The following is an 18,441-nucleotide window of genomic DNA, read 5'->3' as shown; positions in this document are numbered from 1 at the left end:
TTTGATTCCATGGTGACCAAAGTATTTGACGATCATCTCACCAACAGCTAAATTGGATTCAAATGTCCCAAACTTTCGGAATGATTCATTAGCTTTATCGATAAATGCGCGAGTTTTGAAAGCTTTGTCAGTATTATCAATTCTTGAGTTGTCATTGAAATGTAAATAGGATTTAATTTTGTCAAAACAATTACGAGACTTGGCTCGATCAATAAATGGAATATATGGAATGTGTATATCATCATCTCTACATCAATAAAGCTTACTTTGAGGCAAGTGGTGATACGAAGAGAAAAACAAAGTTCCCATAAAGACTTTTAACTCATTTACAGTTATGTTGAAGTTCAAATCATTTTATAGATAATATTTGGCGTAGGTTACGGTTTCCTGCACAATATATTCTAGAATCATCATTACAGCCTATACAGTCCACTTCTGGACATAGGCCTCCACAAGTTTACCCCACAAATAACGTGAACTCATCTGTTTTGCCCATAGTCACCACGCTGGGCAGGCGGGTTGGTTCTAGAATATCGTCACTTAACAAGTTTTGGAATATTTATACCGCTCGTTTCCCTTCTAACTCCGTAATCATATTTTCTAAACATTTTTGAGTAGTATTAGATTCCGACTGTATTTCAGAATATACTTGTTCACACTTACGCCAAGTGACCATCTGCTGCTGCTTGTCTGAGATGTAGTTTGAGTAGGATGATCTTCGTCGTTATCAATTGTACACGAAAACTCCTCTTGACCAGCTATATCTGACTGGTGACTGGTGAAACTCTCATATCGTCGTCAGGACCTTCTTCTATGTCAGAAATTTCATCTACGCATTCGTTATATATTGTCACGAGATAATTTGTTTGGCATAGACTTATCGACTAATGTAAACACAAGCAAAACCCGAAAGAAACAAACAATTGACACGTTTAAACCTTGTCCTAGCGTAACAGGATCAAACCCTTTCGCGGCAAATTGTACAGACATGTCCCCAGTGTCATTTATAGTACGGCTTATTTCGAACGTATACCACAAGTTCCCAAATTATATTTTGTTTTTGGTTTTATTTGTTATATATTTGGTAGAGGTCTAAGAATCAGTTTTAGGTACTTTGAAGTTGGTAACTTTTTTCTTTTACAGTATTTAAAATCGGAACTTAATGCTTTTCTTGAGGTAACAAAAATGATCAATTAAAAAAAAATTAAAATTTCCTAAACACTTTTTACAGCGAAAAAAATATTATTAGAAAAATATTGTAAAAATATGATAATCATCAGAAATAATAAGAATAAAAGACCTAACATTTAAAAAATATATTTATACTAGCTGACCCCGCAAACGTTGTTTTGCCATATATTTTATTAAACCCCTTATTCCCCCCCCCCTTTTAACTTAGTGGTATGAAAAATAGATGTTGTTCGATTCTCAGACCTACCCAATATGCACACAAAATTTCAAGAGAATCGGTCAAGCCGTTTCGGAGGAGTTTAACTACAAACACCGCGACACGAGAATTTTATATATGAGATAAGTCAATTGTCAATAAATAAATAAAATAATAATTGTACAGTTTTTTTTTGTTTGTGACAGTCACAAAGTGTTCATTGCTCGCTATGTAACAACTTTTTTTATTTTCATTGGACCTTTTTCGTTTTAATTTTTCAATATCATAAAATAACTAAGAGTACGGAATGGATAAATGGTTATATAGGTTAGTATAAATAAATGATTGTTGTGTTTCTGTGGTGAGTAAGGTGACCAGAGCTCCTGGGGGAGATTCGGGGTAAGGTCGGCAACAGGCTTGCAATGCTTCTGGTAATCGCTTACCATCAGGTGAGCCGTACTCTTGTTTGGCGACCTAGTTGTATAAAAAATATTATAAATATTTATCATGTCTTATTTTTATCGTTACAGTTGGGATAATTTTATTATATTATCTCATCTGTTATGCTACGAAAAGAGATACATTTTTTCGATTGTGGAATATTTTTATTTTATTAATCGTTGTAGCGTAATATTTTATAGATTGCTTTCGTCAATGAATTGGCTCTCAAATATCATATCATATATTATATTAATACACTTAGGTTAAGATGTTTGCCTTCCTATTTGGGAAAAATCTCACAATTACTCCACATAAATTGTATATCGCACTTTGAGGATTTGTGGGTTAAACTTGAACTGCTAAATGCCAATGGTCAAACTGATTATCTGTACATTTGCACCGTTTATATTCCCCCTCCGGTACAGAAACACATCTTGGAACACTTCATTTTAAATACAAATCATATAATTGATAAACTTAGTTCCTTTAAGAGTGTATGCTACCTCAAATTGCTTATTTTCCACTCGGCGGGATGTCCATATCTTCCAAACTACTAAATATTTAAGTTTAAAATTTATGTATGGTAAAGTTTAAGACATAAACTTCTATCATATATATCATATCATATCTTTCATATGTTTCGAAAACACGATTCCATAAAATTTTCTTGATACAAAATAATCGCAAAGTTACCTCTATTTTTGTATTTAAACCTTAATATCTCAGTAAATATAGAAGTTATGGACTTGAGATTAAGCATGGTAATTGAAATAAGTATGAAGAACATTTTATATGTTGCGTTTTAAAAAAAATAGCTCTTGATAATGTTTGTGGGGTGAAAATACATATAATTCGCGCGATTAACAACCAAGCGCTCTCAATTCTCATGTGTATTTAGTACGGGTGAAATCTGAATTCGAGCTGAGGTAGTGTAGCCTCTTAACATAATCGTTCTTGGGGATTTTAACTTGGGTGGTCTGTGTTGGAACTAGACGACTGGCCCTGCACTGACTCCGATAACAACGAATAATTTGTTGAATAACATGATTACTGATTTAATGTCATTAAATGCTTTTACACAGTATAATTGTTGTAAAAATAATAAAAATCGCGTTTTAGACCTAGTAATTAGCTCTCTGGTTATCTCCCAATTGAGCGAAAGCAAGGACCCTCTTTCCGGGATAGAACCATTACACCGTCCTATTGAGTTTTCCGTTAAAATTAACTTTCAGGAAAAGCTCGAATCTTGTATTGGGGCTAGGTTCCGCTTCTACAAAGCTGACTATGACAAAATTACAAGTGTCCTGAATAATATTCTTGGGAAAAGAAATTGTCGAGTTATGATTGCTGTTCTGAGAATTATCATTGCTAAACATGTGCCCAAATCCAAAACACAGTCTAGTAAATATCCGCTATGGTTTTCTGCAGCAATGATAAAAGTCATCAATGAAAAATTTTAATATCGTAAAAATGGCAACCCTCGTGATTTAATTACTTTTAAGTTGCTCAGGGAGCGTTGCGTGAAGCTTTATAATCTAAACTATAAATTGTATTTGAATAGCCTGGAAACAACTTTGTCTTCAAACCCTAAACTTTTTTGGAGCTTTTTAAAGCGCAAAAAGGGTAAGTCAATTTCCTATCCTGCCACGATGTCCTTAGATGGCGAAGTGACTTCTTCCGGACCTGGACCTATAATATCATAAATAACGGTTCGTTATTAAACAGTTTTGTTATTTTTGTTGGCGTCCTGTCGTGTTGGCATGTGGCGTGTTGGACTGTTGGCGTGTTGGCGCATTGGAGTGTTGGCGTGTTGGCGTGTTGGCGTGTTGGCGCATTGGCGTGTTGGCGTGTTGGCACGTTGGCGCATTGGCGTGTTGGCGTGTTGGCGTGTTGGCGCATTGGCGTTTTCGCATGTTGGGGTGTTGGGGTGTTGGCGTATTGGCGTGTTGGCGTGTTGGCGTATTGGCGTGTTGGCGTATTGGCGTGTTGGCGTGTTGGCGCATTGGCGTATTGGCGTGTTGGCGTGTTGGCGTATTGGCGTGTTGGCATGTTGGCGTATTGGCGTGTTGGAGTGTTGGCGTGTTGGCGTGTTGGCGTATTGGTGTGTTGGCATGTTGGCGTGTTGGACTGTTGGCGTGTTGGCGTGTTGGCGTGTTGGCACATTGGCGTTTTGGCATGTTGGGGTGTTGGCGTATTTTTTTTTTTTTTTTATTCTATGCCCCCGCACGTTATGCGAGTCTGTGTTCTCAAATCTCATTCATACTAGTTCTCGCATTAATTCTTCTCGCACTTTCATTCAGCATACTATTTCTTTCTTTCATCCTTCCTCATTCACACTGGCTTAAGGCTCTTATTCTTTATTCTTATAGCTACGAACACGGGGATAGTGAGGGTGGAGAACAGATGTCTTTTTATTTTATTTTATAGTAACAAATTTTCTTATAATCTATCTTACAATCTATTTTACAAGCAGGACTTACGGTCTAAATTTACGAGAGACAGCACAGGTATTTGTTTTAAAACTATAACTAACAATGGTGATTATTCTACAATATAGTACAAATTTTTATATATAAAAACTAATATATTACAGTTGTTACATAAACTACGTTCCTTAATTACTAATAATATTTTATATGTTACATTAAATATATTACAATATTTACTTATCATATTTTGCTTATGTCTTATTTCTAATGTTAACTATTTTACAAATTTTTATACAGAATTTAAGGAACAAGTCTCTATCCTTGCTGCTTATTAACTCTGATAAGGAGTTTCTATTTTGGCGTCCATTTCGAACTCCAATTTCTGCCTCTCGCGGTCATGGGCAGGGCACTCCAGAAGAACGTGGAGGACAGACTCCGAACACGCAGGATCGCAGATGCACGATGGACTTTCCTTGCACTTGAAACGATGCAAGTACTCGGAGAATCCACCGTGCCCCGTCAAAACCTGGGTGAGGAACCCGTCCACCTTTATTTTTCCGATGATTCTGTATGCGGCTATCGCGTCAGGGAAGAATACCCTGGTGGTGTTGGCGTATTGGCGTGTTGGCGTGTTGGCGTGTTGGCGCATTGGCATGTTGGAGTGTTGGCGTATTGGCGTGTTGGCGTGTTGGCGTATTGGCATATTGGCGTGTTGGCGTGTTGGCGCATTGGCGTATTGGCGTGTTGGTGTGTTGGCATGTTGGCGTGTTGGACTGTTGGCGTGTTGGCGTGTTGGCGTGTTGGCGTGTTGGCGTATTGGTGTGTTGGCGTGTTGGCGTGTTGGCGCATTGGCGTGTTGGCGTGTTGGCGTATTGGCGTGTTGGCGTGTTGGCGCATTGGCGTGTTGGCGTGTTGGCGTATTGGCGTGTTGGCGTGTTGGCGTATTGGCGTGTTGGCATGTTGGCGTGTTGGACTGTTGGCGTGTTGGCGTGTTGGCGCATTGGCGCGTTAGCACGTTGGCGCATTGGGGTGTTGGCGTGTTGGCGTGTTGGCGCATTGGCGTATTGGCGTGTTGGTGTGTTGGCATGTTGGCGTGTTGGACTGTTGGCGTGTTGGCGTGTTGGCGTGTTGGCGTGTTGGCGTGTTGGCGTATTGGCGTGTTGGCGTGTTGGCGCATTGGCGTGTTGGCGTGTTGGCGTATTGGCGTGTTGGCGTGTTGGCGTATTGGCGTGTTGGCATGTTGGCGTGTTGGACTGTTGGCGTGTTGGCGTGTTGGCGCATTGGCGTGTTGGCGTGTTGGCGTGTTGGCGTGTTGGCGTATTGGCGTATTGGCGTGTTGGCGTGTTAGCGTATTGGCACATTGGCGTGTTGGCGTGTTGGCGCATTGACGTATTGGCGTGTTGACGTGTTGGCATGTTGGAGTATTGGCATGTTGGCGTGTTGGCGTATTGGCGTGTTGGCATGTTGGCGTGTTGGACTGTTGGCGTGTTGGCGCATTGGCGTATTGGCGTGTTGGCGTGTTGGCGTATTGGCGTGTTGGCATGTTGGCGTATTGGCGTGTTGGAGTGTTGGCGTGTTGGCGTGTTGGCGTATTGGTGTGTTGGCATGTTGGCGTGTTGGACTGTTGGCGTGTTGGCGTGTTGGCGTGTTGGCGCATTGGCGTTTTCGCATGTTGGGGTGTTGGGGTGTTGGCGTGTTGGCGTGTTGGCGTGTTGGCGTATTGGCATATTGGCGTGTTGGCGTGTTGGCGCATTGGCGTATTGGCGTGTTGGCGTATTGGTGTGATGGCATGTTGGCGTGTTGGACTGTTGGCGTGTTGGCGTGTTGGCGTGTTGGCGTATTGGCGTGTTGGCGTGTTGGCGTGTTGGCGCATTGGCGTGTCGGCGTGTTGGCGCATTGGCGTGTTGGCGTGTTGGCACGTTGGCGCATTGGCGTGTTGGCGTGTTGGCGCATTGGCGTGTTGGCGCATTGGCGTATTGGCGTGTTGGCGTGTTAGCGTGTTGGCGTATTGGCGTGTTGGCATGTTGGTGTGTTGGACTATTGGCGTGTTGGCGTGTTGGCGTGTTGGCGCATTGGCGCGTTAGCACGTTGGCGCATTGGCGTGTTGGCGTGTTGGCGTGTTGGCGCATTGGCGTGTTGGCGTGTTGGCGTGTTGGCGTGTTGGCGCATTGGCGTGTTGGCGTGTTAGCGTATTGGCACATTGGCGTGTTGGCGTGTTGGCGCATTGACGTATTGGCGTGTTGACGTGTTGGCATGTTGGAGTATTGGCATGTTGGCGTGTTGGAGTTTTGGCATGTTGGCGCGTTGGCGTATTGGCCATTGGTGTTTAAGTTAAGCGGACAATAAGAAAAATGTCGATGTTTCCGATTTTAGTAATTTTCCAATATGCAATGAAACAAAACTAATGAATGAAAACTATTGTTAACGGGCGTCAGATGTAGTCCGGACGACGACCACTGACTACTGCGCTCAGTCATTATATAATTTATTTGTAGAAAGCCGGTAGAGATAACTCTAGAAGAAGTCTCTTCCAGCTAACCTGCGGTAGTTATTTATTTTATTACTGGATTTTCATTTGGACAAAATCTCTGTGTTGTTACGGCAATAAAATATATAGCCGCCCCCTATCTTCCCATAAGTGTCGTAAGAGGCGACTAAGAGATAACACAGTTCCACTACCAACTTGGAACTTAAAAAGCCGACCGGTGGCGGGATAACCATCCAACTGCGGGATTTGAAATACACAGGCTGAAGACGGACAGCAGGGTCTTCGATGCGACAAAGTCAACCCTGCGGTCACCAATCCGACTGCCCACCCTGGTGACTATGGCAAACACACATGAGGAGCTTGAACTTGCGGAGGCCTAAGTCCAGCAGTAGACTGTATCAAGCTAAAGTGAAGATGATGATGATGATGAACATGGAATCGACTATCTGTTTAAGCGTTCCGACCCCCGTTTTATCCTGTTAGGTGTCGAGTTTCGTAAAATTCGTTCTTAGTGGATGTCTACGTCCTATAAGGAGCCTACCTGCCAAATTTTAAGTTTGTAGGTGTTATAGTTTTGGAGATTTCGTGATGAATGACCTTTCGCTTTTATATATATATATATATATATATATATATATATATATATATATGGATGAATACAGTGTCTTAAAAATAGGAAGGACAGTGGGGAGCCTGATATGAAAAAATAAATGCCTGATTGTGATTGTTACTCGCAGTGGATGAAACTCTAATTCAAGGAGAAAAAGGCCTATGTCCATCGTTACTTATAGTAGGGAATGTATCTGCCAGAATCACTCAGGGCTCAGTGCTTTCACCCAAACTATTTATTATTCTTATTATATGTTATGTTATTTTATGTTATGTTTATGGTGTTGAAATGGGGGACAGATTACAATTTATTTCTAAAAGCGAAACCTCCTTGGAGCAGGTTTCCAAATAAGGCAGACGTAGTTTCGTCTAATTTAATCCCTCGTAGACACCATATGCGCGTTTCTCCACAAGGATACATCTTGCACTGTAGTGCCAAGTTTTCAGATGTTTCATTGAACATTAATAAAATTATTGTTATCATTGAGATTGGTAATGATAGAAGAGGTACAATTCCGGAATCACTTGGAGAGCAAAGCCAGTGGCTGCAAAAAGCTAGGATTTCTGAGCAGGGTAGGACGATATTTCACATCAAAACATCGGCTTTGCTTTACGAAGTTCAGGTCAGTCCTCGTGTTGGGTACTGTTAGAACTTTAATACAGGTGTTCCCCAATAATAACTCAAACAATTTAACTCCATTCACCTCCAGGCGGTTCGCATTGTAGACGATCTTAATATCTGAAAACTTAATTATGGTCTTACAAATAGCACGACAAAAAAACAAGTTTAAGTGTTAAGACACATTTTTCTTAACTCACTATCACTACAATAACTATTTTAACATTTTGCACAATTATTGGATTTTTAGAATATCTACCTACATACTTCTATACATTTTACAAATTCATTTAATGTTTACGAATAGTATCTTTTTACGCGTCAATACTTAATAGAAGGATTGAATTATAAGTAAACTTCCAAGAGTCTCAATAATTATATTTATTATTTATGTATACATACGACTGACAGAACCTGTTTTCCGCCTGTTTCACAGTTACTCTAATATATTGTCATTAAAGCATCAGTCGGCCAGTCGCTAAGAAGAAGCCTTGTGTGTCTAATTTTACATGTTTTAATGTAAATAAGTGCCTATGTACACAAACATGTGGAAAAATCAAGACGACATCGATGCTGTAATCGAGTAAGTCAACATTTATTCAATTTTAAATATGCGCATAAAATAATATACCGACATCGATGTATTTGTTGGTTAATGATAATACAATAAAATGGTTAACTTAACAGAAGTCAAAATATTTTAATAAAAATTGACCATTTGCGTGTCGAGTCACGCGAAATTTTGGGCTTGTCTTTTTTCTGTCATTATATTGATTGAAATTAGTTTTAAATTTTTATTTAATACAACCGTCAATAATTTAGTTTGATACTTGGACAAAGTTTTCAGTTTATCCGTGGCTGCACAATTTTTAAATTAACTGCATAGGTAGGTACAGTCATTCTTTCTTTAAGTAGGTATACTTAATTTATAATTTCATAATTTTCTCACATAAGTACAAAAAACAGTTTAGCAAATAGCAGGCAGCATTTAAGAGTGTTAACTTATTTTTTTGATATTTTGTAAATTGATCCCTAAATAATAGGTACCTACGTAATAATGGTTTTATCTTAACGTAAACTTGCAAGTTAATACCAAGTACTGTTTTGATTTTGATCTGATCGTCAAAAATCGATCGAATAGTCCTTTAAATAAGTACATTAACCTTTAAAAAATAACAACACTTATAATTGCTTTATATTTATGACTAAAATTACTCACTGAGAGAAGGAACAGCCCACACACACAGGGTTTTAGTCCGTGCGAATAGGACATAGCCCGCGGCTCCCCCTGGCCGTGGGTATCCGTTAGGGGTTTCCCTTGGGTCAAAAAAGGCCTATGTCCAGCAGTGGACTGCAATAGACTGAACTGAACTGATGTTTAGGAAAAATGAAATAGTAAGTATAATTTAATACAACAGAGATAATTAAAATAATATTGCATGCAAGATCGCCTACACGAATTTAGTTTCACTTTTCAGAGTTAGGTATATTTCTGGAGGTCTATCCTAAAATTGCATATACTTAGGTTTCATCTCGATACACCGTTTAGAATTAGAATCATTTCTCAATAAACAATATTGTATGAAAATCGTTGCGAAGTCTTTATTTTACACATATACGGCTAGTGGAATCGCTGAAGGCTCGCCTTACGTCACATAAATTTCATCAACTATTATAATACATAAATAACAAACATTCATTTCAGCCTATCGCAGTCCACTGCTGGACATAGGCCTCATCAAGTTCGCGTCAGACATTATGGCACGAACTCATGTGTTTTGCCCATAGTCACCACGCTAGGCAGGCGGGTTGATGACCGCAGGGCTGGCTTTGTCGCACCGAAGACGCTGCTGCCCGTCTTCGATCTGTGTATTTCAAACCCAGTAGTTGGATGGTTATCCCGCCATCGGTTGGTTTTTTAAGTTCCAAGGTGGTAGTGAAACTGTGTTATCCCTTAGTCGCCTCTTAAGACAGCCACGGGAAGAGAGGAGGCGGCTATATTCTTTACTGCCGTAGCCACACAGCTTAATAATAACAAACACTATTAAAACAATTTTAATGATAAGGAATTTAATACGTACTCAGCGTCTCATTACGATAATGCTTAGTTTGTTTGTCATTGTACGCGTTTAGAAGTTATGGTTATGAAATTCACTTTAACAAAATTTATCAGAGGCAATATAAATTAAAAGTTTACCATGAAAAACAATATAGTTCGCTGGTTACTTAATGTAAACACTTCAGGGAGGTTTTATACCGATTGTCGGCGGTAAGTCATAAGTATTATTCAATACGATTTTTTACTTTATACCTACTAGTAACTTATTAATGAAACAGACAAATTTGATTGTTACCTAAATAGAGGTTAATAAAATACGTCAATAAAAATATTCTAGATACAGAATACAGCGATTTATTTATAGTAAAACTGTCCATTGTATCGATTATTATTCACTGTTCGTGTTCTGTTTTAATAATTTTTTGAAGTGAAACTTCTTTAGCCGGAAAAGTTTTTACGGATGAAACGGCAACGTTTTTGTCGATGGCGCTGGAACGGAAATTTAAAGCTTAAGCTTAAAGTAAGTAAGCTTAAAGTATAAAAATATTAAATAATATGTGGTTTCATGAGACACCAGGTAGGAACGAAATTCCTTCGGATAGTATAGAAGCAACACAATTTGAAAAAAACATGTTGAATTTTATATATATTTTCAAGTTCTTGATTTTTTTTTTAATTTTGTTGATTAGTTTTTAATTAAGTACATAAAAGTATTTAGAAATTTTAGTATTTTACAAAATAACAAATACCGTAAAATAAAATAAATCAAACAAAATAATAATAATAATAATTCAAACTATTAAGTGAAATAAAAAAAAAAACATTTGTCTTTATTTATTTTTGTCGACAGCATAAAATTACATAAATAATTAAAAAAAAAAGTGTACTAGTAATATTTTAGTTTTACAAACGTCTTATTATACAGTCGCGTGACTGATATTAGTGTGACTGATATTACGTCACTTCCGTTATATATTTTTCTTACGGGTTTAGTATCACATTTTTTTCAGTTCGGTCGCCCATCCAAATGTCAAGCCTGCCGTAAGGAACTTCGTTCCAATAACTTATAACATCAGCTACTTGACAGTGAATGTCCTACTAAAGTTCGTTAAGACGTTTTAAGGTCAATTTCAATATCATATCTATCTTTAAATTTGCTTATCAGAGATATTATTTTGACGTAAGCTCCATACAAAATTGTGTCAAAAGTCAATCACTAGTAGGCAAAACCAGAGATAGATATCTACATTATTGAAAACGGTCGTCAGAGATTAGGCGGTCTTAATAATTTTTTTATTCAAAGTACCTACCTACCGTAAAGGATTCATAATAATATATAGATATGCTTTGTGTAAAATTCTCATTTTATTACAAACACGATTTATTTTATTATTAAACATCTCTAATTTGTGAATACATTAAAAAAGATAATAAATACCCAATCTAATTTAGTTAAACTATATTTTATAGTAGCTATTGTAAGAAAATATCGGTGTTGGGTAAACTTCTTATTATCTTTCATCATCATTCATTACGATAAACTTGAGATAGGTAGTTAAAGATATACGTCATATTTTACATGTTTACATTTAATGAATAAAGCTGTTTTGTTAATCTAATAAGCATACTTACAATACCTACTTAGAACTATAATAATTATCTTATACAATATGCATTCTTAATTTAAATCTAGGTGCCCTACGTATATGTAGGCATACTATATATATAGACTGCACACTAATATAGCTGCTGTAACAAAATTATAATCGTAATTGCAATCCCGAATGTGTATAATACTTTAACATATCCAATAGAATAACTCAAGTTAACTTGTTTTTTTTACGTCACGATTAAAGTCAAAAGTACAAAAACTTTGTACCTAATTTGTATGTATATCATCAGTATGTGTTTTTATATTAAAGTTAAAAGACAGACAGATAAATAAAATTGAGCGGTTATTGATATGATCGAGGGTTATCTAAGGTTGCGGACATGAGAAGCAATCGTCGTTTTAGCAGTTTCAGTGGTTTTAGAGTCTTGCGTTGGTCCACTTGTAACTATGTCTGCTAAAAGAATTTCGGGAACCGAGGTCGCACGGTATGACTACCCTCTTTTTGTACATTTATACTATTTATTATCTGTTAAAATGTATCTTTTTTATATATTATAACAAATCATTTGCACAACTATTTATAAAAAATAAAATAGTAATTATTTATTTTTATAGCATGTCATTTCAGTTACACGATTTTAAAAAGTTTTTAAATTACTATAACAATATAGGTAGTTTTTATATTAAGGTGCTTTTTTCATGTGATTGCTTGTAAGTAGGTAGTTTGAAGTTTTGACGTGGATATATACGGCAAGAATAATTTTCTCATTTAAATATAGTTCGATTGATTTAAGGGGCGTTTAAATTATGTTCACGTATGCCCGGAACTCTAGGCTTACTCTTGACTTCAATCCCAATCTCACAAAAACACGAACTCAATACAGTTCCAGTTCCAATCTGTAATATTTTGGTACTCTTGACCAAATCGAGCTTTCAATTGAATTGAAATTGGAATCAAATTGACGATCGGTTTCCGGTATAGCCATTATAATAAAAAATAATTAGAAAATAAAATTTAACTCATGAAATTTTATGTTTTTTAAATTATAATGTGTTTCCAATAATTAATTATTATATTTTATATTGTAATTCCTTAAATTAAACCTAAAACTGATTTTTTTAAGCATGAAAAGGCAAGATATATTATACATCCTGGCATAATGTGTGTTGCTGTTAAAAAAAGCTCACGACTGGCGCAATTTCGAGACTTCTAAATTTCAAATTATCTCAATTACGCGTTTTCTTAATTTATATTTATAATTAACTTATCTTCTTTCTTTATTTACTTCTGTAATAATTTCTGCACTTTTACCAGTGTTAAGCTTAAATTAGTGAATACAACAGTTTATTGAATGTAGTTAAAACAAAAGATATTAGATACCTTAATACTGTGATTTTTATTTAAATATCAGAGATATAAATACTGTGATTTATATTTAAAAACTGCTACTTTAGGTTAAAAGAGGATAAAAGACTAATTGTTAAGTATTTAGTTCTATTTTAATAAATACTGTAATTGTGATATTGTTGATAAAACAAAAATATACATAGTTACTTAATAAAAGACACTTTAAGATACACAATCGAACACTAAAAAGTTAACTTTATTGAAATGAGTAAATTCGATCCCAAACACGATTTCCAAGTCGATAGTCAACGTCAAAATATTGTCAAGAGTGCAAAAAATGTTTAAGATCGTGAAATCCCAATTTCTATTAGTTACATAAAATTCCACTGTAATTGAATCAAATCGTGCGCTAGTGTAGTGTTCAAGAGTACCGATTGACAAGTTCTCGATCCCAATCCTAAATTTCAAATAGGATTGAGTTTCAAGAGTAAGCCTGCTGTTCGTGGTCGTGTTCGAAATTTAAGCGAATTTTAAGGAACTAGGCATTAGACAGTATTGGTTTTCGCTCACTGGCTAATGTGAATACTTAATTTTGGCGGGTAGCATACGTATTACACTGCAGTACATATGTTATTATAAAGTTGTGTCATTGGCGTAAAGTAGTGATAGTTATATAGAATTTTAATTATCCTAGTTTGTATTCTTTGTAAAGTATTTAAATTTAAAGTAGTAGCGGATCCCCAAACCTGTATTAGATATTCTAAATGTGATTTTACTAATGAATTATATCTATAAAATGTTTCGGATTCTTTTTGGTAGACAAGTGGAGATCCTGTTGATTGCTCCTAATATTGATTGTAACTTTGTTTTAATATGGTTAATATGTATCTTAAAATTTAGTTTGTCGTCTAACCTAACTGGTATTTTTCATGATGAGAGCGCTGTAGTATATCGTTGTTTATCGTCAGCGGAGTGAAGTCAGATATCTTTTTATTTTTAGCAGAGAAAATAATAAATGAAGTTTTAGCTATATTGATTATTAGTAAATTGTGTTTTAGCCATTCATTTATTAAATTGAGATCATTTTGTGAATTTATTATAATTTCATGAATAGATTTATGGAAGTAAAAAAGACAAGTGTCGTCTGCATATAGTATAAGGTCAATCCTATCTTTTCAATGTTGTTTATATAAATTAAAAATAATAAAGGTCCCAAAATAGATCCTTGAGGGACACCGTACGTTACATTTTGGGAAGCACTAGAAAACTTATTAATTTTAACTAGTTGCTGTCTATTTGTTAGATATGACTTAAACGCTACGCCGCTAAAGTTACGCCAATGTTACATAATTTGGATAAAAGCTTTTGATGACCTATTGTGTCAAAGGCCTTTTTTAAGTCAATAAAGATACCTAATGCAATGTTCTTTTTTATCAATGTTAGTTTTAATTTTAGTAACTAAGTCTACAACAGCTGAGAGAGTACTCGACTTTGGGCGGAACCTATATTGACGTTTGCTTAAAAACTGTTTTTCAGACAATTACGCATTTAAACGATTATATAAAATACGCCCGAATATTTTCGACATAACTGGCAAACCAGATATTGGCCTGTAATTACTTGGATTGGATCGGCTTCCAGATTTAAATATAGGATAATTGTATCGTAATACCTATAAAAGTGTATGCGTAATACCTATAAAAGTTTTTACAGGTGACCATATTCAGGTCTAGCCACCGACAGCCCAATCACTGAATAATCATGAATACAATATAATTTTAAATTTCTACACACTTATGCCTAAATTTTATATTAAGAACGGATCATTTTCATGTTACGTAAGTAAAGCGTACCGTTCCTGAACATAACAATCAGGCATCAAACTTCCGTCAAAGTCATTTGAAGTGAAGAAATTGTTTTTTAAAACTGTCATTATAAAAATTAATAAATACAAGCCGTGCCCCGCGTTAATTTGAAAAAAATAGCCTATAGAATTTCTCGATAAATGGGCTATTTAACACTAAAAGAATTTTTTAAATCAGACCAATAGTTCTTGCGATTAGCGCGATCAAGCAAACAAACAAACTCTTCAGCTTTATAATATTAGTATAGATAGCAATTGGCTATTATTGGGTTTACTTCTAAATTTATTTTTATAATTTCTCAATCAGCTTATCGCACCTTTAAAGTGAAACCGTTACTAAACGAAATTATGAAATTTTACAGGAGAGCGAATATTAGAAAAAAGTCACTGTTTTTTCTCAATAGAGTCTGACTTCGGGATTCTTTAAGATATTTAATGAGATCCTATGATAGATCTCTGTTTATATTATGACATGTGATTTAAAAAAGTATGTTTTTTTTATTTACAGCATTATTTATTTTGATTTATATTATTATAGTAACACTTTACAATTAATTTTATTTGTTCATTATGGTATAATATTATATAGCAACCACTCTGGTGTAGTGATGCGTGTAGTCGCCTAAAACACCGATGGTGTGCGGGTTCGATTCCCGCTCGGGATGGATGATTTGTACAAGCTGTTGGCATTAATGCGGTGTTATAATATTACTAAATAAATTTAAATAAAAACTAACATTTAATTAATAATGTTTTATTACAAAATAAAGAGAGATCCTGACAATCACTTGGAATAATAATATCAATCAGTATATATCCTTGGGATATATCCTTGGGATTGAGTCTATGTGCTTTTTTATGCTTTTAATGATATCTAAGCTGACTTTGTTGTGTTTCCCATGTTTACCCCTTAGTTCTTCGTCAACCGTTCCCGATTGGTTTTTCTTTGATATAACAGTTGCGATAGGTCGATTACTAATAGCCAATGTGTTTTTAAAGAAAGTTTTACATACACGGCGCTTACAATTATTGATCTGGAATGAAAATGAATGTTTAGGTCCTCTATTACTGTAATGAACTTTATACTGATATCTGGGTTTAATAACCTCAATACATTTTGCAATATAATTTCTTTGTCTAGATAGGTCTCCCATTTTCCAAAAATTGTCAAAAATTATTTCTCTGTCTTTCTGTTTGATTATTTAGCTGCACTTTAATCTACATTTTTCCCTAGATGGTGGTCCTATCTGCTTCTTTGGCATGACTTTTTTATACTTGGAAACTGAAGTATATTGCTGCCAATATTACGAAGTCTTTTAGCATCTTGCATCACTGATAGTTTTTTAAACCCTTTGCGACTTCGTTTTTTCGGAGTTCTGTTATCTTTTGGAGAACCCAAATTATCATTTTTTTCAACTAACAGTTGCATAGAAATAGTACTTTGAGGTGTTGGGCTAAATGATATATGCCTAGGTGGGGTTGCCGGTATGTAATCAGGATCGCAATCTGCTTCATCAGGGGAAAAGTCCTTACCCGATTCAGATGAACTAGATAAAGATGATGAACTTGAACTTATTGATGATGAACTCGAAGATGATTCTGAGCTAGTTGAATGGGATCTTGTTCTACTGCTAGGACCTTGTACAATAAGATTTTCTTCTCGAGTATCGGATCGAGTATTGGATGAATTGCTTAAAAATAAAGGTAAACTGTGATTTTACAAATTGTAACATTTTATCAATGAAATTGAATTATGAATTGCGTAATTTTATAACACGAAAACTGTGTCTAAACAAATAAAAACACTATACCTATTTTAAAAAAATCCACAACTTGACTTTTTTGTGACTTGCAGCCGTGTTTATACAAATAATAGCACTGTTGTTTTAAAATTTCGTTGTCACTCGTCTACGATCGTGTTCTTACTGGTAAAGACACAATATTGTATTTAGTGAGCCGATCATAGCTCGGTTTAGTAACGCTTTAATTTACCGCTAGATGACGTAAAATACGACATTTTTAAGAAAAGACAAGCTTATCTTGTAGTTTAAGTCTATTTTAGATAGATGGCATTGATAACTCAATTCATGAAAATTTTCGTTTAGTAAAGGTAGTAAAGGTTTCACTTTAAAGGTGCGTTATGTTCAATGTTGTAATGGAAAATGACAAAACTGAATGAAAACAATTATTTTAGTTAAAATATGTTATAAAACATAAGTTTATTTGTTTGTATACGAAACAGAGCGATCGAAAATGATCTTCGTGAACAAGTGTCAGAGATGCGTCGCAAGAGCCCCGGGTTTCAACCGCGGCTGGCCATCGTGCAGGTGGGCGGGCGGGAGGACTCCAACGTTTACATCCGTATGAAGCTGAAAGCGGCGGAGAACATTGGCATCTTGGCTGAGCACATCAAACTGCCTCGAGACTACAATCAGGCCGAGGTAATATTACCTTTTATATGTTGTTTGCTTAGCTGATTAACCCGCGTTATATCTAACCGTGTGGCAGTATTGTGTGGAGTTTTATTAAAATCATTTTGACAGGTTTTGTAAAAAAGTAACACATCCGTCCTCACAAACTTGCATTTATAATATCAGTACAATATTTATATTAGTTACGGATAATAAAAATATAAGAAAAATAACAGGACTTTTGAGAATACTTTACTGTCTTTTTTTTATTTACATTATAATGTTGTACCACGCTAAATCATCTGTATTGACTGTGGACAGTTATCAAATGGGTGTTTATATTATTGATCAAAAGTTTATATAAAGATTTGAGGAGGTGACGTCGATGGTAAAATTTGTAGATTTGTATAAAAATACAATAATTGTGTGTATCACCTCCGACACGCGACTGGATTGTGTTGCTCGCAAACGAAAAATAAAACCGACATCAGTTACACCGATAAGTAATACAAAGTAGTTAGACAAAATAATTGTGTTTGCTCGCAAACGAAAAAAAACCGACTTCAATTACATCGAAGAGTAATACAACGTAGATCGACGAAAAAATAATCAAGTAACTACGCGTTATCAAAGATTACTCAAAAAGTAGTTATCAGATCTCGATAAAATTTATATGTAACCACATGATAAACATCAGCTTTTGATTAAATTAAAAATTATCAAAATCGGTACACCCAGTAAAAAGTTATTGCGGATTTTCGAGTTACCCTCGATTTCTCTGGGATTCCATCATCAGAACCTGGTTTCCTTATCATGGTACTAAACTAGGGATATCTTCTTTCCAACAAAAAAAAAAAAAAAAAAAAACTATCAAAATCGGTACACCCAGTAAAAAGTTATTGCGGATTTTCAAGAGTTTCCCTCGATTTCTCTGGGATCCCATCATCAGATCCTGGTTTCCTTATCATGGTACTAAACTAGGGATATCTTCTTTCTAACAAAAAAAGAATTATCAAAATTGATACATCCAGTAGAAAGTTATGCGGTATAATACAACGTAGGTCGACGAAAAAAGCGTCAAGTAAAAACGCATTATTAGATATAACTCGAAAAGTAGTCGTTAGATCTCAAATAAATTTAAATGGGACCAATTGGCACACACCACCTTTCGATT

At 35.6% G+C, this 18,441-nt stretch overlaps 1 protein-coding gene and 1 long non-coding RNA gene across 2 annotated transcripts in view; one reads left to right on the top strand and one right to left on the bottom strand.

Moving 5' to 3' along the window:
• The first annotated feature begins 12,059 nt into the window (after positions 1–12,059).
• Positions 12,060–18,441, top strand: part of LOC123662245 (C-1-tetrahydrofolate synthase, cytoplasmic) — a 28,759-nt gene continuing 22,377 nt past the window's right edge. Inside the window, exons 1-2 of the mRNA XM_045597116.1 lie at positions 12,060–12,129; positions 17,099–17,297. Coding sequence (XP_045453072.1) covers positions 12,092–12,129; positions 17,099–17,297 — 237 coding nt within the window. The 5' untranslated portion in view covers positions 12,060–12,091. The remainder of the gene's footprint in view (positions 12,130–17,098; positions 17,298–18,441) is intronic.
• LOC123662250 lies at positions 15,595–16,019 on the bottom strand. Its single transcript, XR_006744462.1, has 2 exons — positions 15,963–16,019; positions 15,595–15,890 (listed from the first exon to the last, which is right to left on the bottom strand). It is a non-coding gene; the product is annotated as an uncharacterized LOC123662250 (long non-coding RNA).

Source organism: Melitaea cinxia, chromosome 18, assembly GCF_905220565.1.
Source record: "Melitaea cinxia chromosome 18, ilMelCinx1.1, whole genome shotgun sequence".
Classification (NCBI taxonomy): domain Eukaryota; kingdom Metazoa; phylum Arthropoda; class Insecta; order Lepidoptera; family Nymphalidae; genus Melitaea; species Melitaea cinxia.
This window is presented reverse-complemented; position numbering and strand designations above follow the sequence as displayed.